The sequence below is a fragment of the Mauremys mutica genome, chromosome 4 (genome assembly GCF_020497125.1).
Source record: "Mauremys mutica isolate MM-2020 ecotype Southern chromosome 4, ASM2049712v1, whole genome shotgun sequence".
NCBI lineage: Eukaryota > Metazoa > Chordata > Testudines > Geoemydidae > Mauremys > Mauremys mutica.
In genome coordinates, this window is record NC_059075.1 from 97,917,754 (window position 1) to 97,943,286 (window position 25,533).

The following is a 25,533-nucleotide window of genomic DNA, read 5'->3' on the forward strand; positions in this document are numbered from 1 at the left end:
AATTCTGTCAGTGCAAACTGATTCAACAATGAATTACTGTTTGGAATGTGGCCTTTTGATAGTTTAGGAATGTTGTCATGAGTTGCCATCAGCATCTATTGTAACCAGTTTTGCTTATCTTCAAAAAAATTTCATATGCTTTTAATAAAAGTTTTCTGCTAACATCTTTAGGGCTGCCGAGTTTAGGAATGTGAAATTACATAGGTGTTTACAAAATTTCTACCACATCGTAAAGATGAGTAATCTGATATTTCTAAATACAAGAGATCTACTGACAATTGAAGGACTCCATGAAAGTCAGTTGAAGCTAGTTAGAGTCAATGACCCAATAAACTATGAGAACTAGGGGACTTTATTACAGTTTTAATGGGCCAGATGAATCTGAAAAATTAGAGTAATCAAGGGTCATCAGAAATTATACCAAAGAATTAGAAGAATTTGGCAAGCACACTGCATTCAAGTTTTTCATTTAATGTGTTTCTGTTTTTTGATGGAAACACAGATATTGGATCTGAGTCTCCTCTCTCTTAACCGGGTATTACTCCTGTCTTGCTGCATGGAGTTGGAGTTATTCTGTATTTACACCCATGTAAATGAATCAGGTCCGTTAATTTGTGTTTGGAGGTTAAAAATAATTGCTTTCTTTCTGTTAGAAGACTGTGATTTCATTTATAAAAGTCTAGGTGCCTGCCACTCTGTAGCTAGCAGGATACTTTTTAAAAAATTGTTTGTGGGCATAGTTTCCTATAGAGCAGCTTGTGCTTGGGGTCCAAGCCACAATAGGTGCATGTTTGTAAATTAGTATGACAGTGAATGTTTCCTTGCTGTCTAGTACTATAGCATTCCTGTGGTCTGACAGTTTTTTGCCAGATTTCTCACTTGTGAAGTGGTCAAAAAATGGGATGAACTTTTTGTGAAAATTTGCACCAAAAATTGTCCCTGTTCTTAAAAGAAATGTCTTGGGTTTTGTTGGCCTGCTCTGATAACGTATACATAAACTGTGAAACTGGAAATTAGAGAAAATTGACACTCAGACTGGATACTTTTAAAAAATATTTAGTTCAAAACACATTTTAAAAAGTGAAATTTCGAATTAAAAACGTATCCACTTAGAATGTTCATGGTGGTAATTTTGTGATGTAGAAATTCTTATTGCTTTTCATTTTAAAGTATAAAATTCCCCTTGATGCAACTCCAAATATTATTACATTTTTAAACTGTTAATTTCTCATTTTATTTTGCTTTGCACACAGCATTGTGATAATTTTGCATAGTATTTTACATGAATTAGGCAATTCAGTTATGCTGACATAAAATGACCTAAGATAATGTTTTTGACTCCTTGTACAAGCTCTACACTAGAGCTTGTTGGGAATTTTTTTAAAAAGCATTTTTTAATGGCATTTCATCAAACATGAAATGATTTGGGGGTAAAGTTCAATTTTGATTAATTTCCCATTCCAAAAAAATTTGAATTATTTTTTTGAAATTGTCAATATGTTTCATTTTGACATTTTTTACTCTGTTTTTCTGGTTAAAACAACAACTTTCTGTTTAGAAATTTAAATTTAATTTCTAAGTTCAAGTTAAAAAAAAGGTTGAAATATTTCAAAATTATTGAAATAAAACAATTTGTTTGACCCAATCTGAATTAATTTTTTTTCATGAAAAATTTTGAGATTTTGACTTTTCATCCTGATTTGGGATGGGGAAAAATGTTTAAAATCTCAAATTCTCTTGGGATGGGAAAACTGTTTCCTGACCAGCTCTAGTCTACGTTCTGTGAATAGATACGTACGTTTTGTATAGTTTAAATAGGCTTGTAAAACTTTTTCATTACAATTTTCTGTGGAAGAATTAACCAGTTTATGTTGCATCTTCATCTGGTGGGAAAATATTTTCTTATGCTTGCCTCTTGCAGATGTCCTATGGGTCTATTTTCTCTTCTTTCATTATAATTTAACAGTATGTTTCTGCAAGAAAGTCACACTGCTGTGAGGTATTGCCTCTGATCTTAATGTAAAGAAAGATTAATATTAAAAAACGTGAGTGTCAGTCATTGTGGGCCTTATGTTCATGACTTTTATATCTGAAGGATTCCAAGGAGATGCTGAAGTCCTTGGGTATTTATGCTCCAATGCTGTACCATAATTGCTTTTAGGACTAGCCCAGTCAAAAACAGAGCATCATCTTCTTCCCCCATTCACCAGTTGGAATATGTGCCCAGAAAGCAACCCTGCAACCCTGTCATCCTCCTCCTCCTCCATCACGCAGCTGCTCTCTCCCAGAGGTATCAGGGTTGATAAGATAGTCGAGAGCTATGCCAAAACTATCCTACAGACAACCTTTGGAAACTGCCTCTCCCCTTCTATTGGGGTGATGAAATCTTACAGCCAACAAATGGGTGCTGGTCATTGTCACCCATAACTACCTCATCCAATTCCCTTCCCTGACCACCTTCAGGGATCCTTCTCACAAGAGCTTAAGAAATAGTCTTGTTGCTTTGTCTAGCTAGGAGCCATAGAAAAGGTTCTGCAGGAGGACAGGGGAGGAAGCTTCTTCCTCATTTGAAGAAAAGTGTGCGTATGTGGGGGAGGGAGAGTTTGGTCCTATCATAGATCTGAAGAGACTGGATAAATATATATTTAGGATGCTAATCCTTGCATCCATTATTCCATCACTTCAGATTCTAGGCTGGCTTGTGACTCTTGACTTGCAGGGTACTTACATTGCCCTCCACCCGGCCAACAGGAAGCACCTGAAACTTATGGTGGGGCCAAACCATTACCAACATATGGTATTTCCCTTCAGGTTCTCCAGAGCACTGAGTATCTTTGTGAAATGCCTTGTCATGATAGCAACATACCCAAGGAAAAGGGCATCCATTTATACCCATATCTAGACAACTGGCTGATTAGTGGCAGATCATCTTTAGAAACACTAAAAAGTCTCAACTGTGCCCACCGTCTATTCTCCTGGCCGGGCTCCTGATGAGCCTGTGAAAAATTGTCACTCATCCCATCATATATGATGGGGTTCATAAGGGCCAGGATAGATTCTTCAAGACAGTGAGTTCATACTTACCATAGGACAGATTCCTCTCCCCTCAGTTGTAACTGAATATGGTGCTGTCACACCCAGCTCTGACAGTATGGACTTTGCTCACATCATTACGCATCATGTCTGTGTGCAGGTATGTGTACTTGCCAGACTTCACGGGAGGCTCCTACAACTGCCTCAGATCAGGCTACTCCCTGCAGAGCATCAGATGAACAAAACAGATTTAATTCCATCTCATGTTCTTGCAGTGCTGACCTTTTAGCTGCATCCTGGCAGTCTTAAAAAGGGATCCTATACTGTCTCCATCTAGGGTATTAGTTCCAGATGCATCGGAGACAGCCTGGGAGCCCAGCTGGACCGCCTGTAGGTACAAGTGACATGAACATCTTGGAGCTCAAAGCCATCAGATTGGCGTGCATGGCATTCCTCCTGATCCTATAACACTCTGTAGTCTAGATATTGACAGACAGACAGGATGACAGTGGCGTACTATGGAAACAAGCAAAGGGATGCTTGCTTTTCCCCTCAGTTCTGCAGGGAGGCAGTCAAACTATGGAACTGGTGCCATGTGCATCGCATAACTCTGATAACCCGACACCTCCAGGAGCTAGCAACAACTTGATGGATTTCTAAGCAGTCTGTCAGCAACCACAAGTGTCACTGCTGAAATCCATCACTGAATCAATATTCCATCAACAGAGGAATCTGGGAGTAGGGAACCATGCCAAGTGCCCAAACTTCTGGAGGAGGCATGAACTCAGGATCCTTGCCAGATGTGTTCTTCTGCAATGAAATCAGGACATCCTTTATGCCTCTCCTCTGATCTCACTGATCCCCAGGGTGTTTGCCAAGGTCTGAGGCAATTAGGCTAAGCTCATCCTCCTAACTCCCTACTGGCGAAGGCAGTTTTGGCTTGCTGATCTGCTCCAAGTATCCACACAACTCCCAAATAGGCTCCTAGACCATCCAGACCTGTTGTTGCAAGAACAAGGACAGGTATTCCATCCAGATCCGAAGTTGCTGCAACCAATAGCCCAGTTGCTTGTTGGCTGAGCACTATGGAAAGGGACTGCTCCTCACAAGTTTAGGAGTCCCGTCCTGGCACAAAGCAGGGAGCTATCCTCAAGAAAGACATACCCCTCCAAATGGAAATATTCTTGATTATGGTCAGACCGGCATGGCCTAGACCCAGTCCAAGCACTCATAATAAAGATTTTGGAATAGTTGTTGCAGCTAAAGCATTCTGGACTCTGATTGAGCTCAATAAATGTTCACCTGGTAGCAATATCCACTGAGGTAGTCTCTCTTTGGTCTTCTCTCATACAATGATAGCCAAATTTCTTAAGGGCCTGATTCATGCTTACCTGCTCTTTCGAGAGCCTACTCCAGCATGGGACCTCAACATTGTCCTTCTGAAGCTTATGAAGTTCCCACTTTGAGGCCCTCTGTGAGTGCTCCATCCACTCTCTTATTTTAAGAATGGTCTTTCTGGTTGCCATCACCTTGGCTGGAAGAGTGAGCAAGATTCAGGCACTAATAGCCAGAATCCCAATATACTTTTATCCTTATGGAACAAAGACCTCAAGCAAAATTAATCCCCAAGGCGGTTTCTGAGTTCCACCTAAACCAATTAGTGAGTTTTCCCAAAATTATATTCCACACAAGGGAAGAAGCTGCTGCATATTCTGGACATATCTAGAGCTCTTATATCTAAACAGGACCAAATCTTTCAGATGGCTCCCACATCTATTTGTGGCTGTAGCCGACTGTTCCAAAGGCCAGGCTTATTTAATTGCAAATACTATCAAACTTGGTAATACATTGCATCTCACTATGCTACCAGCTGGCTGATGTACCTCTCCCACCAGCTTGTGAGGCTCACTCCACCAGAGCCCAAGCAGCATCCTTGGCTTGTTACTGAAACATGCCGATATCCAAAATCTGCAAAGCTGTTATGTGGAGCAATCTGCTAATGTTTCTAAAGCATTATGCATGTGACTTAGCTGCTAGATCAGATGCCAGATCTGAGAGAGCAATATTCCAGTTTCTGTTTGAGTGATGCAGCTAATACTCCTTATTCCCACCATCCTGAAGAGCATGCTGCTTGCCAGTCACCTTCAGTGGGATCCACACTGACACATTCGCTAAGTAAGAACAATTACCCTGTAGTAACTGTGGTTCTTCAAGATATTGTAGTCAGTGTGGATTCCACAGCCCATGCTCCCTCACGTCTTTCAAAGTCTTTAGGTAACACAGGGTTTGAATTGCAAGAGAACTGAGGGAGGGTCATGGTGGCTCTGCCCTTTATGCTCTTGTATAGCGTGTGAGGAGGCGCAGGCGCATGTGTGGTGCTGATGGGTATAGTTATTCAGAAGATTCTGATATTGCACACGCGAGGCACATACACACCTACAGTGGAACCTACACAGACTACAACATCTTGAAGAATAACATTTACTGTATGGTAAGTAATGATTCTTTTCCTTGGAAACTAATGTCTAAGCCCCCATTCACATGGGAAAGTTTCTTATCTGCCACTGATGAATTGATAAATCAATTTATCAGTCTCTGGCTTCAGGCTTTCCTAAGTGTCTGTTCTTGAAAATCACTACAGTGGTGGGATTTTAAGTATTGTACAGTCACCTTATGTGTGTTCATAATTAAGTCTTGGGGTATGTCTACACTATGGGATTACTCCGATTTTACAGAATTAGATTTTTTGGCAACAGATTGTATAAAGTAGAGTGCATGCAGCCACACTAAGCACATTAATTCGGTGGTGTGCGTCCATAGTACCGAGGCTAGCGTCGAGGCTAGCGAGATCCCAATGCCTGATGCGGCAAAAAACATTGTCGTGGGTGGTTCTGGGTACATGTCATCAGGGCCCCCCTCTCCCTCCATCCGTGAAAGCAACGGCAGACAACCGTTTCACGCCTTTTTTCCTGGGTTACTTGTGCAGATGCCATACCACGGCAAGCATGGAGCCCGCACAGCTGACCGTCACCGTAAGTCTCCTGGGTGCTGGCAGATGTGGGACTGCATTGCTACACAGCAGCAGCTCATTGCCTTTTGGCAGCAGATGGTGCATTAGGACTGAAAGCCATCCTCATCATACAGAGATGGGAGTGACTCAGCCACGTCATTTTCCATTTTCTGCCGAGCACTCAGGAGAAGAGGGCTAGCAGTCATAATGCAGCATCTTCTGCTAAGCACTCAGGAGATGATGATGGCTAGCAGTCATACTGCACCGTCTGCTGCCAGCCTAAGATGTAAAAGATAGATGGAGTGGATCAAAACAAGAAATAGACCAGATTTGTTTTGTATTCATTTGCTCCCCCCTCCCTCCATGAAATCAACAGCCTGCTAAACCCAGGCTTTTCAGTTCAATCCTTAGGGGGCCATTCTGTGTGACAGTTGTTTGTGTTTCTCCTTGATGCAAAGCCTCCGCCTTTGTGGATTTTAATTCCCTGTAAGCCATGTCGTCAGTCACCCCTCCCTCCATCAGAGCAACGACAGACAATCGTTTCGCGCCTTTTTTCAGTGCAGATGCCATACCATGGCAAGCATGGAGCCTGCTCAGCTCAACACAGCAGTCAAGAACATTGTAAATACCTCGCGCATTATCGTGCAGTTTATGCTGAAGCAGAATCTGGAAAACCAGGCGAGGAGGAGGTGACAGCAGCATGGCGACAAGAGTGATGAGGACATGGACACAATTCTCTCAAAGCGCTAGCCAAATGCGAAGATCCCTGCTAGCCAAACGCGAACAGCTCAGTGCCAATACCCTCCCCCCCCTCCCCACTTGACTAACTGCGAGGAGGATTTCTTTTCAGCCACAGGCAAACAGCCCAGTAGGAACAGCCACCTCTGAATGTCCCCTTAATTAAATTCCCGTATTTCAATCAGGTTACCATGAACAATATCATTCTCCTGAGGATAACACAGCAAGATAAGGAATGGATGTTGCTTGAATGTCAGCAAACACCGGGACAATACGCTGCCATGCTTTGTCATGCAATGATACCAGATTAATTGCTACTAGCATAGCGTGGTAAAGTGTCCTACCATGGAGGACGGAATAAGGCTGCACTGCCTAGAAACCTTCTGCAAAGGCTTTTGTGGTACCTCCAGGAGAGCTTCATGGAGATGTCCCTAGAGGATTTCCGCTCCATCCCCAGACACGTTAACAGACTTTTGCAGTAGCTGTAATGACTGTGAATGCATCCCAAGTCCTCAGGAAAAATTAATAATTAAAAACGCTTGCTTTTAAGCCATGTTTTATATTTACAAAGGTACACTCACCAGAGGTCCCTTCTCCAACTTCATGGTCCGGGATACCGCCTTGGGAGGGTTGGGAGGGTATTTCAGTCAGGGTGATAAAAAGATCCTGGCTATTGGGGAGAATGGTGTGCTGTGTGCTCTCCGCAAGCTCCTTGTTGTCGTCGTCCTCATCTTCCCTGTCCGCAAAATCCTCAGGCATCTACCGTGGTGAAGGGTGGGGTAGTGGTGGCAGCCGCCCCTAGAATTGCATGCAGCTCAGCATAGAAGCAGCATGTCTGCATCTTGCCCCGGACCGTCCATTTGCTGCTTTGGTTTTCTGGTACGCTTGTCTGAGCTTCTTAACTTTCACAACAGTGAATCCCTGTTGTGGCCTCTCTCCATCATGCCCTTGGAGACTTTTTTTCAAATGTTTTGGCATTTCATCTTTTGGAACGTAGTTCTGCTAGCACAGAATCATCTCCCCATACAGTGATGAGATCCAGTACCTCCCATAAGGTCCATGCTGGAGCTGTTTTTCGATTCTTGGACTGCATGGTTACCTGTGCTGCTGAGCTCTGCATGGTCACCTCTGCTGATCAGCTCTCCACGCTGGGCAAACAGGAAATGAAATTCAAAAGTTCGCGGGGCTTTTCCTGTCTACCTGGCCAGTGCATCCGAGTTCAGATTGCTGTCCAGAGTGGTCAAAATGGTGCACTGTGGGATAGCTCCCGGAGGCCAATACTGTCGAATTGCATCCACACTAACCCTAATTTGAAGCGGCAATGTCTATTTCAGCGCTACTCCACTCATCGGGGAGGAGTACAGAAATCGATTTTAAGAGCCCTTTATGTCAAAGTAAATGGCTTCATTGTGTGGATGGGTGCAGGGTTAATTCAATTTAATGCTGCTAAATTCAACCTAAACTCGTAGTGTAGACCAGGCCTTGGTCATAGTTTCTTGAAACATTACAATTGAACTTTTTATGTTTGTCTTCAAATTCAAAATATTGAAGAATGCTGTTGTATTTCCCACTCTCCCAACTTTTTGTATTTGTTCTTTTGCTCCCTGTGTTTCCTGTTAAGATTCACTTAGGCATGTCTTTCACTAGGATGGAGAAAAATATTTATGTGGCAATTCGTTATAGATTTCCAGGTTTTCTAAATCTTTTTATTCTAGTGAATTGGATAGTTTTTCCTGTACGTGATTCTGTTTTCTTTTGGGAGCAAGTTGTGAAAGTATAACCTACCTTTTCTAGAGAACATTACAGATTGAGTTAGAAGGTGTATACAACTTTAGTCTCTTACCAGTTATATCTGTTTGTTAAATAGGAGGAGAAACAGTATTTCAGATTTTAGTCTGGAGTATTATTTGTTGTTAATGTAATCCTTTTGTCTGGCAAAGATATTGTGACATTACTGTGGGAATGGGCATCAGAAGCAATGTTTATAAAATGTATTAAATTGTAAGACCCAGTGGTGAACAAGGAATAAGTAGCCAGGCATGTTATCTGGTTCCCCTTTTGTTCCTTTTGCGGCCAGGGGCTTCAAAAATGTTCTGGAAACACTGCATGGCTATTGCAACAAAAATGTTGGAAACTCTGAAGCAAGTCAGTCTGCCGGATTTAATTCCTCTTCCAATTTTTTGAGATCCGGGTGATCTTAATTTTTGTCTTGTGGGATGGACTCCCCCTTTTCAATCCGAGCTTTCTTAGTTATGAAAAAGTAGCTTTTATTTGAGTAAGCTATTCTAAACTCATCTGTCAATAGGAAATTAAATTTAGTTCTCTGGGAAGCTTTTGAGTTGGTCTGCCTCATTTGAGTTACCAAGCAAGTAGTGGTTGTGCAGATTTAAAAAAAAGACATTTTTTTTCTTCTAAATACTAATATTTAAAATAAAAAAGTTCCACAGGGTAAAATCAGATCTCCTGATTTTCTTTCATTCATTCATTAGCTGCTTCTTTATTAGTGTCTTTGAACCTAGTATTGGATCAGAACATAAGATTGAATCTGTAGATAATCATGCTCTATTAATTTCTCAACAAATTCGAAGGGTTACCTAAAGGTCTTTTCCAGGCGACTTCTTGCTTGGATTCCTAATGATTCTGTATCTTAAAGAGTTTCATGAATAAACTGTGTCAGTGCTCTTTAACTATGGCTCGAGGTCTTCACAGGAAGAGGATATAAAAGGAGCAGTAATTTTTCAACAGATAATATTGTACTTACCCCCTCTCATCTAAGAAGGATGAGACAACAGGAGAAGAAAGAAGAGGTACAGATAGAATTCTTCTTGTCAGTCAGGATAAGGCTGCACTGTAATTGTGTGATTTGCAGCACATGTAGATATACCTGAGCTAACTTTGTTGTATCTAGGTCCAAGTGAACTCAAATAACACCAGCAGTGAAGCTGAATCAGTGCAGGTGGTAGCACAGTCTTGCCTTATACTCAGGGTCCCAGGCAGTTGGAACTGTTGTAACTCAAGTTAGCTTTCATCTAGCTAGATCAAACCTGGGGTATATCTGCATGTATTGCCATCGCACCTCCTGATTTGGAGTGTAGACATTACCTCAGACAGAAATTTCTGCCTTAATAAGAGCTGATTCAGGCAACATTTGACTTAAGAAAGGGAAGTTAATTAAATAAAATATAAAGGGGACCCCCTCTTAACTCTGGTTGACTTTAATTAGTGGATCTGGAGCTCTGTTCTTTACACAGTTACAGTTATGCTACTGTTTCTGCCACTTACCACTCAGTGGCTGTGTAGACGGGTCAGACTCACCCCTGCGGCGTCTCCGGCTGGTGACTCCGGGAATTAGCTCTGTTCCAGCACTGGAGCACCCTCTACAGGCTGGTGATCCACCTGTCCTCAGGCCCCCGTGTCCCTCCCTGGACCCGGTGCCCTTTTACATGGGGGTGCTGTCCCCTGGCAGTAACCCCTTTCTCTCAGGGTCTCCCCTCTAAGGGAATCCCCACCCTCTATCCCTACCTTACCTCAGTGTATGGCTACTGCCAGTCATTGTCTAGCCCCACATCCTGGGGCAGACTGCAGTATCAGCCAACTCATCACTGGCAAGGTTGGGTTTGGGCCTGCTGCCTTGGCCTACCCCTGGGCTGCCCTCTGCAACCCCAGTACCTATTAGCCCAGTGCTAGGCCGCAGCCTGGGACTTTCCAGGCTGGAGCTCCCCAGCTCCTCAGCCTTTCCCCAGCCCTGCTTCACTCAGGTATCGAGTCTCAAGCTCCCTGCAGCCAGGCCCTTCTCTCTCTGAAGGCAGAGAGAGACTGACTGCCTCTGGCTTCCCAGCTGCAGCCACTTCCCCAATAAGCCCAGCTTTTAGAGCCACCGCTCTCAAGCCCAGCCAGGCCACTTTTTAAACCCCTCAGGGCAGGAGCAGGGGTCCACCCTGCTAAAGGCTGGTATATAGTTCCTTTCCTATACAGACAGAATCGGAGAAGATTAGGGTTGGAAGAGACCTCAGGAGGTCATCTAGTCCAACCCCCTGCTCCAAGCAGGGCCAACACCAACTAAATCATCCCAGCCAGGGCTTTGTCGAGCCGGGCCTTAAAAACCTCTAAGGATGGAGATTCCACCCCCTCTTTGGTAACCCATTCCAGTGCTTCATCACCCTCCTACTGAAATAGTTTTTCCTAATATCCAACCTAGACCTCTCCCAAGTTGTGAAAGTATAACCTACCTTTTCTAGAGAACATTACAGATTGAGTTAGAAGGTGTATACAACTTTAGCCTCTTACCAGTTATATATATACCTAGACCTCTCCCACTGCAATTTGAGACCATTGCTCCTTCTTCTGTCATGTGACACCACTGAGAACAGCCTAGCTCCATCCTCTTTGGAACCCCCCCCCCCTTTCAGGTAGTTGAAGGCTGCTATCAAATCCCCCCTCACTCTTCTCTTCTGCAGACTAAATAACCCCAGTTCCCTCAGCCTCTGCTCGTAAATTATGTGCCCCAGCTCCCAATAATTTTCGTTGCCCTTTGCTGGACTCTCTCCAATTTCTCCACATCCTCTCTGTAGTGGGGGGCCCAAAAGTGGATGCAATACTCCAGATGTGGCCTCACCAGTACCAAATAGAGGGGAATAATCACTTCCCTTGATCTGCTGGCAATGCTCCTACTAATGCAGCCCAATATGCCATTAGCCTTCTTGGCACACTGTTGACTTGTATCCAGCTTCTCATCCACTGTAAACCCTAGGTCCTTTTCTGAAGAACTGCCCCTTAGCCAGTCGGTCCCCAGCCTGTAGCAATGCATGGGATTCTTCCGTCCTAAGTGCAGGACTCTGCACTTGTCCTTCTTGAACCTCATCAGATTTCTTTTAGCTCAATCCTCCAATTTGTCTGTCATTCTGGACCCTACCCCTGCCCTCCAGCTTATCTCCCTCTCCCCCTCCAGCTTAGTGTCATCCGTGGACTTGCTGAGGGTGCAATCCATCCTATTATCTAGATCATTAATGAAGATGTTGAACAAAACCGGCCCCAGGACAGACCCCTCTCCGCTTGATACTATCTGCCAGTTATACATCGAGCCGTTGGTCACTATCTGTTGAGCCCGACGATCTAGCCAGTTTTCTATCCACGTTATAATCCATTCATCCAATCCATCCTTTTTTAACTTGCTGGCGAGAATGCTGTGGGAGACCGTATCAAAAGCTTTGCTAAAGTCAAGGTATATCATGTCCACTGCTTTCTCCATAGCCTCAGAGCCAGTTATTTCATCACAGAATGCAATCAGGTTGGTCAGGCATGACTTGCCCTTGGTGAATCCATGTTGACTGTTCCTGATCACTTTCCTCTCCTCCAAGAGCTTCAAAATGTCCTTGGGTCGGTTTTGTTCAACATCTTCATTAATTAGGACCTGTTCCATGATTTTTCCAGGGACTGAGGTGAGGCTGACCTGTCTGTAGTTCCCTGGATTCTCCTTCACTTTTTTTTTTTTTAAGATGGTGTAATCAGTTGGTCGGGGCTCGACCCTCCAGCGGGCAGGAGGGGAGCCACACCGACTCACTTCTTATCTCCTGCTAGTCTGTAGGAGTGACAGGGAACGACGTTAGGCGGCCCAGACCCTCCGGAGCAGGGGCTGGGCAACAGCAGTTCAGGGCTCAGGTCCTTACGCAGGAGCTGAGCAAACAGCGGTACAAATAGGCCCAGGCCCTCTGGAGCCGGGGCTGGGCAACAGCAGTACAAATAGGCCCAGGCCCTCTGGGGCAGGGGCTGGGCAACAGCAGTTCAAATAGGCCCAGGCCCTCTGGGGCAGGGGCTGGGCAACAGCAGTTCAAATAGGCCCAGGCCCTCTGGAGCAGGGGCTGGGCAACAGCAGTCAAAATAGGCCCAGGCCCTCTGGAGCAGGGGCTGGGCAACAGCAAGATACCGGGCTCAGTGTATAAGCCCAGGCCCTAGCTCAGGGCGGGGCAGCAACAAACACAGGGCTCAGATCCTCAGGCAGGGCTGAGCAGCAGTTCAAGTTCGGGGGCTCAGGTCCTCAGTCAGGAGCTGAGCAACCAACCGGTAAGTCCAGACCTTTGGGTCGGGGTGCTGGTGTGAGGGGGAGACTGCCACCCGTGAGAGGGGTGGCAGGGGGGACACAGGCCCACCCACTCCACTGTGTCCCAGCCCGGGGCCCTAGCAGCGGCGTGGATCCGCTGCAGTCAGTGGGGATCCTGGACGCAACACACTGACATCGGCACTTCAGTGCCTGCAGCCTGACAGGGGTCGGCTACCCCCGGGCTACACTCCATTTCCCCCTCAGGGCCTACCTCGTCGGCCGCACTGGGTTTGGGCCAGTCCGTCTGCATCGGCTCCTCTGGAGCAGGGCTTGGCGGCAGGTCCGGCAGCTCCTCCGGGAAGTCGGGCCAGGCCTGCTCGGGCGGCTCCTCCGGGTAACAGCAGGGCCTGGGGGGCTCCTTGTCGTAGCGGGCGCTAGGCAAGCCTGGGGGCTCCTCGTCATAGCGGGCGCTAGGCAATCCTGGGGGCTCCTCCCAGTACCGGCTCCGGGGAGGCTCCGGGGACTCCTCGTCGTAGTGAGCGCAGGGAAGCTCCGGCCAGGCCGGGTAGCTGCCTCAGGCCGAGGAGGGTTCCCAGCCGGGAGCTCCCGCCGGCACGTCTGCTCTCGGCGGTGGCTGGCCTCTGACTGAGCTCTGGTGCGCTCCTTTTCTACTTCCTGCCCCGCCCCTTGACTTCCGGGGGGCGGGGACTGGTGGCGGTAGCTCCGCCCACTGGGGGGTTGGCAAGGGAGCTCCCTCTGCCGGGCAGGAGGGGAGCCACACCGACTCACTACAGATGGACACTTTTTTTTTTGCCTTTTTCCAATCATCAGGGACCTCCCCTGATCACCATGAGTTTTCAAAGATAATGGCTCTGCAGTCACATCAGCCAACTCCCTCTGCACCCTCGGATGCACTAGATCCGGCCCCATGGACTTGTGCGTGTCCAGCTTTTCTAAATAGTCCTTAACCTGTTCTTTTATCACTGAGGGCTGCTCACTACCTCCCCATACTGTGCTGTCCAGTGGAGCAGTCTGGGAGCTGACCTTGTCTGTGAAGACTGAGGCAAAAAAAAGCATTGAGTACTTCAGTTTTTTCCACATGATCTGTCACTAGTTTGCCTCCTCTATTTAGTAAGGGTCCCACTCTTTCCCTGACCACCTTCTTGTTGCTAACATACCTGTAGGAACCCTTCTTGTTACCCTTCAGACCCCTTGCTAGCTGCAACTCCAGTTGTGCTTTGGCCTTCCTGATTATACCCCTGCATGCTCGAGCAATATTTTTATATTCCTTCCTAGTCATCTGTCCAAGTTTTCACTTGTAAGCTTCCTTTTTGTGTTTAATATCACCAAAGATTTCTCTGTTAAGCCAAGCTGGTCTCCTGCCATATTTGCTATTCTTTCTGCACGTTGGGCTGGTTTGTTCCTGCACTCTCAGTAAGGCTTCTTTAAGATACAGCCAGCTCTCCTGGACTCCTTTCCCCCTCATATTAACTTCCCAGGGAATCCTGCCCATCGGTTCCCTGGGGGAGCCAAAGTCTGGTTTTCTGAAGTCCAGGGTCCATATTCTGCTGTTACCCTTCTTCCTTTTGTCAGGATCCTGAACTTGACTAGCTCAGGGTCACTGTTGCCCAGGTTGCCACCCACTTCTACTTCTCCTACCAATTCTTCCCTGTTTGAGAGCAGCAGGTCAATAGGAGCATGGCCCCTCGTTGGTTCCTCCAGCACTTGCACCAAGAAGTTGTCCCCAACACTCTCCAAAACTTCCTGGATTGTCTGTGCACTGCTGTATTTCTCTCCCAGCAGATGTCAGGGTGATTGAAGTCCCTCAGGACCTGTGATCTGGAAACTTCTCTTAGTTGTCCGAAGAAAGCCTCGTCTACCTCATCTACCTGGTCTGGTGGTCTATAGCAGATGCCAACCACAACATCACCCTTGTTGCTCTTGTCTCTAAACGTAACCCAAAGACTCTCAACAGGCTTTTTTCCAGTTTCATGCTGGTGTATTTACAGATGCACTTATAGCTTCCTCCAGCCCCTGACTTGCCATCATGGCTGCCACATCTCTTCCCCCATTCCTCCTTCCTGGTTCTGCCCTAATCTGATTGCAGTTCTCCAATGTGCTGTCCTGTTTACATGAATACTAATTAAAGTTGTAGGCTAGGAATAGTAATCAATGTGCCCTATGTAGGAGTGAAACTGTTCTCTATAGGGAAGAGTCACTGCTGTATTATAACATATTCTGATACCATGCTATTTTCAAGAAATATTACAAATTACAGAAGGCCAGTGGTGGAACTAGTTTTGTGAGTAAATATTTTAAAATAGACTAAATAGAGCAAAGTAAATTGCCATACTGATTGCCTCAAAACAACTTTCAGCTGCTTTTATTATGGATTTCAGAGGACTAAAGCAAATTCAAACCAAAAATTAGTCAGTAATGGTGTAAAGGGCACATCTGTTTAGATTGCACAATAAAAGGTGAAACAATATTATTGTGAATTGACTTATGCTATTAGACATCTGCTATATCAAATTAAATATTATTTTTGTAGGAGTACAAACAATATAATTTTTTCTCTGTTGCTGTTTGAGTATTTGCAGTGAATCAGACACAAAGAACATCACTCTTAACTCTCTCCAATATTAACACCTTTCTTCTTATTTGTTAATGTTTATATGTATTCTCTGAAAACTCTACAAGGATATACTTTAATCTTTTCACACTAGCATGATTTTAACATTGCAGGTAGGTGTTAAGTGTCAAGAGTATAGTGTGGAAGTATAACACAACTAACTATTGAATTTTAATCAATATTTTTTCAGTATTGGACCCTGTTAAAGGATTCAAATGGTTCTGGGATATACATCTCCTGTTGTAAAGCAAATATGTTAAGAATATTGGAAAAGTCTTTGTGCATATGAAATACTTTGCACTCTTACAGCATCTTGCTTCTGAAAATAAAATGCACTTTATAGAAATTAAAAAATTAAGCCCCTGAATACCCTTGCAAGATAGGAAAATATTATCCCCATTTTACAACTAGGGAAAGCAAGATGAGTTAAGTTTGGGATTTTCAAAGTGACCTAAAAGAGGTCAGTGCTCAATATCCATGGAAATTGAATTTTATTTCTTTTAGGTCCCTTTCAAAATTGCTGCCTTAATCTAATTGACTGACTTGTCCAAACAAATAAGACAGTAGCAGATCCAGGAAAGTCTTTTTCATCTGAGTCCTGTGCATAAACTGCAGATGATCCTTTTTCCAACTGCAAGATGATGGCACTGCTGTCTTCTCAGAAGACGGTGTAAACTGGAGACACTGACTATGCTCTTAACACTGTAGTGGCTAACTCCAGAATGGTCCTAGCTGTTCTCAAGTAAGCCTCCTAAACAGAAGAGTTTTTATGTATGGATCATTGGCGAAGAAAGAAAATAATGGACTCTCCAATTGAGACGTTTTTCAGTTTTTCATGCTTAGGGAATGGAATTTCTCTGGTGGTTAAGATGCTTGTAGAGTATAGTAATATGACCAGGCAAAAATAATTTTTAGGATTGAGAGTAAGCCATGGACATAGCTATATTATTAAACTACTCCTATTTCATTTTAATTATTCCTACATCTATGAAATACATATTCTGCTTCCTAAGGAGTCTCACTATGGTATACAAGGAAATGAAATAAGAATTCTGGCAAGGAAGACTGCGTTAGTAATTTATGCCCTGGATAAAACAAAAATGCTATTTTAACTCAAATCCAGTAAACTTTTGAGCTACAAAATTTTTAAAAAGAATTTTATAATCTATAACATTTTAATGTCATTGACAAATTTTGAAATTGGCTCTTGATTATATGGTGGTCTCTATTGTATTTTAATAAAAATAGAAATCCACTCGCAAGTTTCATTCAGACCATTGTAGGATTTGTCTGTCTTGATGTGTAAATGTAATAGTTTACACTGTGATATTTTTCACAGTATAAGCTACAGTGTTTTTACTCGTAAATTTGTTGAATGGGAGAAAGTTTCATGCTGTGATTTTTTTTCATCTTTCTACAGGCTCAGCAGAAGGTTTGGGGAAAATAATTCAGAGGTTTCCTCAGAAGGATTGGGATGACACTCCCTTTCCCCAGGGAATAGAGTTGGTAAGTTTATATTAACCTGTATTTTATAAGCTTCTTAGAGAAGGAGCCTGAAAATGTAGTTCCTTGGGTGCATTCATCTAGCCTGACATGGTATTGAACAAGATCATGTTAGTGGGCTGTAGATAATGTCTTTGAGGTTTGTTTTTGGCTAGCAGAAGATACAGGAAAAAATATCCTCTCCATTCGCAGATGTAACTGAAATGTAAAAAGTAGAAAAATGATTTCTAAATATGGTTGCTTGAAAGTTGAAAACAAATTTATTTTAAAAAATAGTTGGAAAATTTAATAAGAAATGTCAGGGTTTTTTTTTTGTAAAATGAATGTGTATTTAATATGCAGAAGAAAATATGAATAATTTTAGATTTAATTTTCATCTTTAACTATTGCAGAACATTGTTGTTTTTATGTATGAAAAAGAATTATTAAAAGAGGTTCATTCAGTAATAAAAATTTAAATTTAGGATGTACAACGTAACTGTGCAGGGAGATCTTAGTAGCAAATTATTACTAAAACGCAACAAAAACTTATTAGTAAGATATTTGTATGACTGCATTTCTATGGTGGCTGAACAAACATGGCATGCAGTTATCCAGTATAACTGCATGCCTTAACTGCATGACTTGTCTTGTGATAGTGCTTACCAGTACAAACTTTTTTTACACTTTAATATCTACTTCTGATAGAAGTTATTTGTTAATTTAAAATTCAGTACATACATGCAGTTGAAATCCAGACTTAAACATACTGCATTGCTTTAAGAGCTACAGGTAGACAATTACACAAGTATTTGGGTGGGTTTTTTGGGGGCAGAAAGAAAGGAGAGATGGAGAGTTAGATTATTTGATAAATGTATAATGATTTTGTTGGAGCTAGAGCATATGCTGAAAGCAAGTTATCCATGGAATTTTGTTGTGGAACAGAAAAGAGAATTTCTTGCGGTCATGATGGTATGGAACATTGGTATCTTATTCAATAACATGTAAGACTGGTGAAAGTCTATATTATATCATGAGAAATTTTAGGAGAGTAAGAAATACATATTCTGGAATATCATAGGCTGAAATATGAGCTTTCTAACTAAATCTGAAATAGATATGAAAATGCTCAGTCATAGAGAAGCAAGGCTGTAATATCTTTCCATGTGTTCAGACGTCTTAAATTAATGGTTTTACGCTGTTTTCACTGTGTTGAAAATTTCCTTGGAAAGCAATCCAAATGATATTCTGTAAATTGGTTGTTAGAGTAGTGGTATAATTTCCGTCTCTTCTCTGATTCTTGGACTACAGTCTCTTTTCTATTATTAGCATCACATGTCCCCCAAATCACTTTCTCTTAGTCTCTGTGCACATCTCCTGGAATACCAATAGCAGGCAGTTTCAGCAAAGTTGTCTTCTCTTTTCTTTCAACTCAGCATTAGTTGTATTACTATTTAATTGATATTTTATATCTGCTCATAATTTGAAGTGCTAACTTCATTAACATTGTACTAACTCTGTTCTAGCCATTCACATATTGAAAAATGTTAAGATTTCCTCCCACACCCCCATCAGTTTGTTTAATTAAAACTTGAATGTGTTTACTAAATAAAGTAATAACTATATCCTAACTGAATAAACTCTGAGACTGAAGGCCAAGGAAAGTTAACAGGAGCCATCCTCAGTTATGATTATAATGAAAATGTTAATTATACATGTACATTTTAAATGAAAAAAGAAACTACAAAAACCAAAATGAGTTGTCAAAAGATTAAATTATTTTTTTATACAAGAAAGTTAAATTCTTTTGTACTTTCTTCCTCCGTCCACTCATATTCCTCCTTCCTTTTCATATCATAGATTTCTCCCTACTAGGTTTTAAGTCCAGTGGGGATTATTATGACCACCTAGGCTGACCCTCTTGCAGAACAGATACTAGAATTTCATCCAGTAATTCCTACATCAAATCTATAACTTTTTCTTGAGGTAGAACATATCTTTTAGATAGACACCAAGTCTTTATTTAAAGACTCCAAATGATGAAGAATCCACCACATTCAAAGGTAAGTTGTTTCAATAGCTAATTATCCTGATGGTTAAAAATTTGTGCCTTATTTCCAGTCTGAATTTGTCTAGCTTCAGTTTCCAGCTTTGGATATTGTTATGCGTTTGTTGACTAAAAATCTCTCTAGTATCAGCAATCTTCTTCCCATACAGGCACTTGTAAGAGGTCACTTGATCACAGTCTATACTTTCTTTTTGGTAAGGTAAATAGGTTGAGCTTCTTAAATCTATCTTTATAAAGCAGATTTACCAGACCTGAAATCATTCTTGAATCCTTTCTAATTTTTCAACATTCTTTCAGAAATGTGGATGCCAGAATTGTATTCAGTAATCCAATAATGGTCTCACCAATACTCCATAAGGATGTTTTGCTACCTCCCTACTCCTACTTGATGTTTCCCTGATTATATATCCAAAGATTGTGTTCGCCCTGTTACCCGTAGCATTGCACTGGGACCTATGTTCAGCTGGTTATTCACCAGGTCCTTTTCAGAGCCACTGCTTTTAATATGCAGTCCTCAATCCTGTAAGTATGACCGGCTGTGTAATTTTGCAGTTGGCTGTATTAAAAACATAAGTTTAAATTTCCCTCCCTCTTATCTTTCTACATTACACTTTCTCTTTTCCAATGTGAGAGAAACTTTTTGCCTTTCTCCTTCTCCCCCTCTTTCCTGTTCTGTCTCATATACATTTAGGAGTTTACCTGCTTCAGCTGAACAGGGAGGGGAATTGCATTTACTGATCTAGAACTTGAAATTTAGCAGTACAAGTGGCAGAGCAGATGGACTGTAGTCAGTCAAGGTTCAGATTTGCATAATCACTGTACAGTTACTGAGAAATAACAATTCAGTCATTATGCAAGTAAGAGACTCATAGTCAATCAGTGCAGAGAATTGTGTAGCTAAGAGAGCTGAGCAAATATATCCCTGTATTCTGTTACTGGGTTAATTCCATATCAGTATAATTCTCCATTATCAGATGATTAAAAGAGAGGGTTACCTCTATGTCTTCAATATTTCCAGAAATATACCTATCTCATAGAACTGGAAGGGACCTTGAAAGGTCATTGAGTCCAGTCCCCTGCCTTTACTAGCAGGACCAAGTACTGTCCCTGACAGTTTTTTTTGTATTTTTTTTTTTTTTGCCTCTGATCCCTAAATGGCCCCCTCAAGGATTGAACTCACAACCCTGGGTTTAGCAGGCCAATGCTCAAACCACTGAGCTATCCCCCCCCCCATTTTGCAAATATTTATTTAATTTTCTAAGACAATTCACAAGTTTTGAATGGTATGTCTACACTATGAAATTAGGTTGATTTTATAGAAGTTGATTTTAAAAAATCAGTTTTATACAGTCGCTTCTGTATGTCCCCACTAAACAGCAGAGTGCATCCACACTACCATGGCTAGCATCGACTCACAGAGCGGTGCATTGTGGGAAGCTATCCCACAGTCTCCGCTGCCCATTGGAATTCTGGGTTAAGCTCACAAAGCCTGATGGGGCAAAGACATTGTCACGGGTGGTTTTGGGTACATGTTGTCAGTCTCCCCTCTCTCCCTCTGTGAAAGCCTTTTTTCCTGGGTTACCTGTGCAGATGCCATAGCACGGCAAGCATGGAGCCTGCTCAGCTCACTGCTGCTGTTATGAGCATTATAAACACATTGCGCATTATCCTGCAGTATGTGCAGAACCTGGCTAAGAGACGACAGCATGAGGACGATTGTGAGGAGGACATGGACGCAGACATTCCTGAAAGCATGGGATGTGGCAATTGGGACATCAGGGCGACAGCGGGGCTGGTTGATACAGTGGAACGTCGATTCTGGGCCTGGCAAACAAGCACAGACTGGTGGGACCGCATAGTGTTGCAGGTATGGGAAGATTCCCAGTGGCTGCGAAACTTTCACATGCGTAAGGTCACTTTCCTGGAACTCTGAGTTGCTTTCCCCCGCCCTGGAATACCAAGATGAGAGCTGCCCTGACAGTTGAGAAGCGAGTGGCAATAGTCTTGTGGAAGCTTGCAATGCCTGACTGCTACCGGTCAATCAGGAATCAATTTGGAGTGGGCAAATCTACTGTGGGGACTGCTGTGATTCAAGTAGCCAATGCAATCACTGACGTTCTGCTATCAAGGATAGTGACTGGGAAATGTGCAGGTCATAGTGGATAGCTTTGCTGGAAAGGGTTTCCCTCACTGTGATGGGGTGATAGATGGAACGCATATCCCTATCGTGGCACTGGACCACCTTGCCAACCAGTACATAAACCGCATGGGGTACTTCTCAATAGTGCTGCAAGCACTGGTGGATCACAAGGGATGTTTCACTGACATCAGCGTGGGATGGCTGGGAAAGGTGCATGACGCTCGCATCTTCAGGAACTCCGGGCTGTTTGAGCAGCTGCAAGAAGGGACTTACTTCCCAGACCAGAACATTACTGTTGGGGATGTTGAAATGCCAATAGTTATTCTTGGAGACCCAGCCTACCCCTTGCTCCCATGACTCATGAAGCCATACACAGGCAGCCTGGACAGTAGTAAGGAGCAGTTCAACTATAGGCTGAGCAAGTGCAGAATGGTGGTATAATGTGCCTTTGGACATTTAAAAGCTCGCTGATGCTTTTTGCTGACTAGGTTAGACCTCAGCACAACCAATATTCCCATTGTTATTACTGCTTGCTGTGTGCTCCATAGTATCTGTGAGAGTAAGGGGGAGATTTTTATGGCGCAGAGGTTGAGGCAAATCGCCTGGTGATTAGAAGAGCGCAGATACGTGTGCTGCACATCAGAGAGGCTTTGAAAACCAGTTTCATGACTGGCCACGCTACGGTGTGACAGTTGTGTTTTTCTCTTTGATGCAAACCTGCCCCCTTTGTTGATTTTAATTCTCTGTAAGCCAACCACACTCCCCCCTTCGATCACAGCTGGCAAAGGAAAAAAAGTCACTATTGTTTTGAAACCATGCATTTTTTCATTATTAATTAAAAAAAAAAAAAAAAGGGAGATAACTGATAAGGTAGCCCAGGTGAGGGGGGAGAGGAGGGAAGGACAAGGCCACATTGCTTATTGTAGCCACACTATAAATCAAAACTGTTTGAATGACAACCTTCTGTTGCTTGGGCCATCCTCTGGAGTGGAGTGGCTGGGTGCCTGGAGCCTGCCCCTCTGCGTTCTTGGGCATCTGGATGAGGAGGATATGGAACTTGGGGAGGAGGGCAGGCGGTTGTACAATGGAGGCAGCTGCGGTGTCTGCTCTTGTTGGCTTTCCTGCAGCTCCACCAGACGCCTGAGCATGTCCGTTTGCTCCCCCATTAGCCTCAGCATTACATCCTGCCTCTTCTCATCATGGTCACTTAATGCTTTCCTGGACTCTGCCACTGAATGCCTCCATGCATTCAGCTGTGCCCTATCAGTGCGGGAGGACTGCATGAGCTCAGAAAACATGTCATTGCGAGTGCAGTTTTTTTGCCTTCTAATCTGCGATAACCTCAGGGATGGAGATGATGGGGGAGCATAGAAACATTTGTACCTGCAGGGAGATAAAAACGGAGAGTAAAATTTAAGGTGATATATTTCTGAGAACAAAAGGGAGACTTTCAAAGTGAATCAAGCAATTCACAGCAGACAGCACATGTGCTTTAGGTACAAGGTTGCCTTTTATATTGAGTGCCTGTTGGTATGGTGACACATCACACACGGCTGGGCAACAGAATTCAGTTTCCAGGCAGCCATGGTAAGCCAAAGGGTATGCGGGTTTGGCTTCTAATGCCTTCGTAACATGTGGGAATGTTTTCAAACTGCAGCATCCTTCTTTCCCATAGCAAGCAATGCCGGTTGGGTTTGCCATTTAAAAGGAGGGGTTGCAGTTTTCGGGTGGATGTGCAGCACACACCTCCCGCCACCCCTCCGCGTGGCTATTTGGGATGATCCCTTCACCCTTCCCCCCTGCCATGTGGCTGTTCTCAGGAATGATCCCTTTTAGCCAAGCACAAACAGCCCAGCGTGAATGGGGTCCTTTTACTGTTCCCTTACAAAAATTCCCCTATTTCAACCAGGTGACCGTGAATGATATCACTCTCCTGAGGCTAACACAGAAAGATATAGACCGAATGTTGCTTGAATGCAACCAAACCCAGGACCATTCGCTGACATCTTTGTGCTGCAATGATTCCAGACTACTTGCTGCTGGCTTGGTGTGGTAAAGTAGCCTACCGTGGAGGACGAAATAAGGCAGCCCTCCCCAGAAACCTTCTGCAAAGGCTTTCAGAGTACCTCCAGGAGAGCTTCATGGAGATGTCCCTGGAGGATTCCCGCTCCATCCCCAGACATGTTAACAGACTTTTCCAGTAGCTGTACTGGCTGTGAATGCATTCCAAGTCTTCAGGGCCAATCAGACATTAAACACTGTTGCTTTTAAACTCTGTAATGTAGTTACGAATGTGCACTCACCAGAGGTGCCTTCTCTGTCTTCAGGGTCGGAGATCCTGCCTTGGGAGGGTATTGGCTCCAAGGTGATGAAAAGGTCCTGGCTGCCAGGGAGAACAGATTCACTTCTTGCCCGCTGCGCATTCTCCTCCTCTTCCTCATCCACAAAATCCTCCTCCGTGTTGCGTGAGACTCCCCCCTTGCAGGTGTCCATGGACAGTGGTGGGGTAGTGGTAGAGTCCCCCTCCTAGAATGCCATGCAGCTGATCATAGAAGTGGCATGTGTGGTGCTATGACCCAGGGCGACCGTTTGCCTCCTTTGTCTTTTGGTAGGCTTGCCTGAGCTCCTTGACTGTCACGCGGCACTGCTGAATGTCCTTGTTGTAGCCTCTATCCATCATGCCCTGTGTGATTTTGGCATATATATTAGCATTTCTTCTTTTTGATCCGAGTTCTGCCTGCACAGATTCTTCTCCCCATACAGCAATCAGATCCAGTGTCTTCCGTTTGCTCCATGCTGGAGCTCGTTTGCTATTCTTGGGGGACTGCATGGTCACCTGTGCTGCTGAGCTCGCCACGCTGACCAAACAGGAAATGAAATTCAAAAGTTCCCGGGGCTTTTCCTGTGTACCTGGCTAGTGCATTGGAGTTGAAAGTGCTGTCCAGAGAGGTCACATTGGAGCACTCTGGGATAGCTCCTGGAGGCCAATAACATCGATTTGCATCCACACTACCCCAAATTCGACCCAGCAAGGTTGATTTTAGTGCTACTCCCCTTACCACGGATGAGTACAGAAGTTGATTTTAAGAGCCCTTTAGGTCGATGGAACAGGGTTGCTTGTGTGGACGCATTCATTATAAAATTGACCTAATGCGGCTAAATTCGACCTAACCTTGTAGTGTAGACCAGGGCTAAGAACCACCATTGAGTATTCATTATTTTACCAATATAGCTACAGCCGGCACCATTGTAACATGCTGCTTTTGAGATCATGTTAATACAACTAAGAAAATGTTTTCCTTGGTTCATTGGTGATAGTCAAGAGCACTTAGTCTCAATGGTCTGTTTCTGCAATGTGTCAAATTTAAGTATCTTTCAATGGTGTAACTATAACTCACTATTTTGAATGTAGTAGATGATATTCTCTGACAACATATTTTCTGTGTCTTGTAAAAGTCACACTGTCAGAAAAACATTTTCATAGATGTGATCCAAGAATCTAGTCTAATGATTACTTGGCTTGAGCATAAATTGTATTGAATTCATGAGAATAGAATACAGTAAAAACAGTCTAGTCTGCAAACACAGTACATGTGGGGGGGAAAAAGACTTCTTGTTTAAATCAGATTTTTATAGTTCTCAATATTTGAAAATTTTCTAGGGACAATTCTGCAGTCTGTCTTGGCCATTATTTACATAGGTAGTCAGCTGCTGGAGGGTCATGAGTGCTGCTGGTGATTTTGGGTTATTTTAATATGGATACCTTATTTATTCAGGACCTCAAAAGATATTTGGAGTTTAGATAAATGTCCGGAAGTCCGAAAACTTCTCCACATTTTTGGAAGCCCCTTATGAGGCTCAGCATCCTTCCATCCTTCACAAAATGCTTTATTTGAACTTTCTCTCTATAGCTGTAGCTGTCTTCTTGGGGTGCGGACTTCATTAGTGTGTTAGGGTGATAACATGAGGTTCCCCTTTTGAAGAGTAAAGGGCTCGTTCTCTCTCATCTGACATAATGAAAAGGGGAATGATGTAGGGCTTTTCTCCTCCTCTTCCTACTTTTTTCTTCCCTCTGTAGACATTCCCACTGTTTTCTGCCTTCTGAAATTCTCCCATTTCTCCCCTGTCTCATCTTTGCTTTCCATTTGTCTGTTTTTTCTGTTTTGATGCTGTTCTGTCATTGCCCTGCTCAGAGAATGTTGATGCCTGTGATGTGGCTATGTTAACTCTGGCTGACTCTGCTCTTCTCCCTCCCCTGCCTTAGCTGCTCCACTAATGTCTGGGTATGGAGAGTGGCTGAGGCAGGGAGGAGTATACATTCAACCATGGACTTTCTACTTACTCTGCATAGTGATCAACCTTTTTTCTTCCTCTTATCTTTTTCTTTTTAAAT

The 25,533-nt window shown here is 43.5% G+C and overlaps 1 protein-coding gene across 3 annotated transcripts in view; it reads left to right on the forward strand.

Moving 5' to 3' along the window:
* Nucleotides 1-25,533, forward strand: part of SBF2 (SET binding factor 2) — a 595,592-nt gene that overhangs the window by 88,854 nt on the left and 481,205 nt on the right. For all 3 annotated transcript variants that reach the window (XM_045015032.1, XM_045015034.1, XM_045015033.1), the window contains exon 2: nt 16,871-16,956. In XM_045015032.1, coding sequence (XP_044870967.1) covers nt 16,871-16,956 — 86 coding nt within the window. The remainder of the gene's footprint in view (nt 1-16,870; nt 16,957-25,533) is intronic.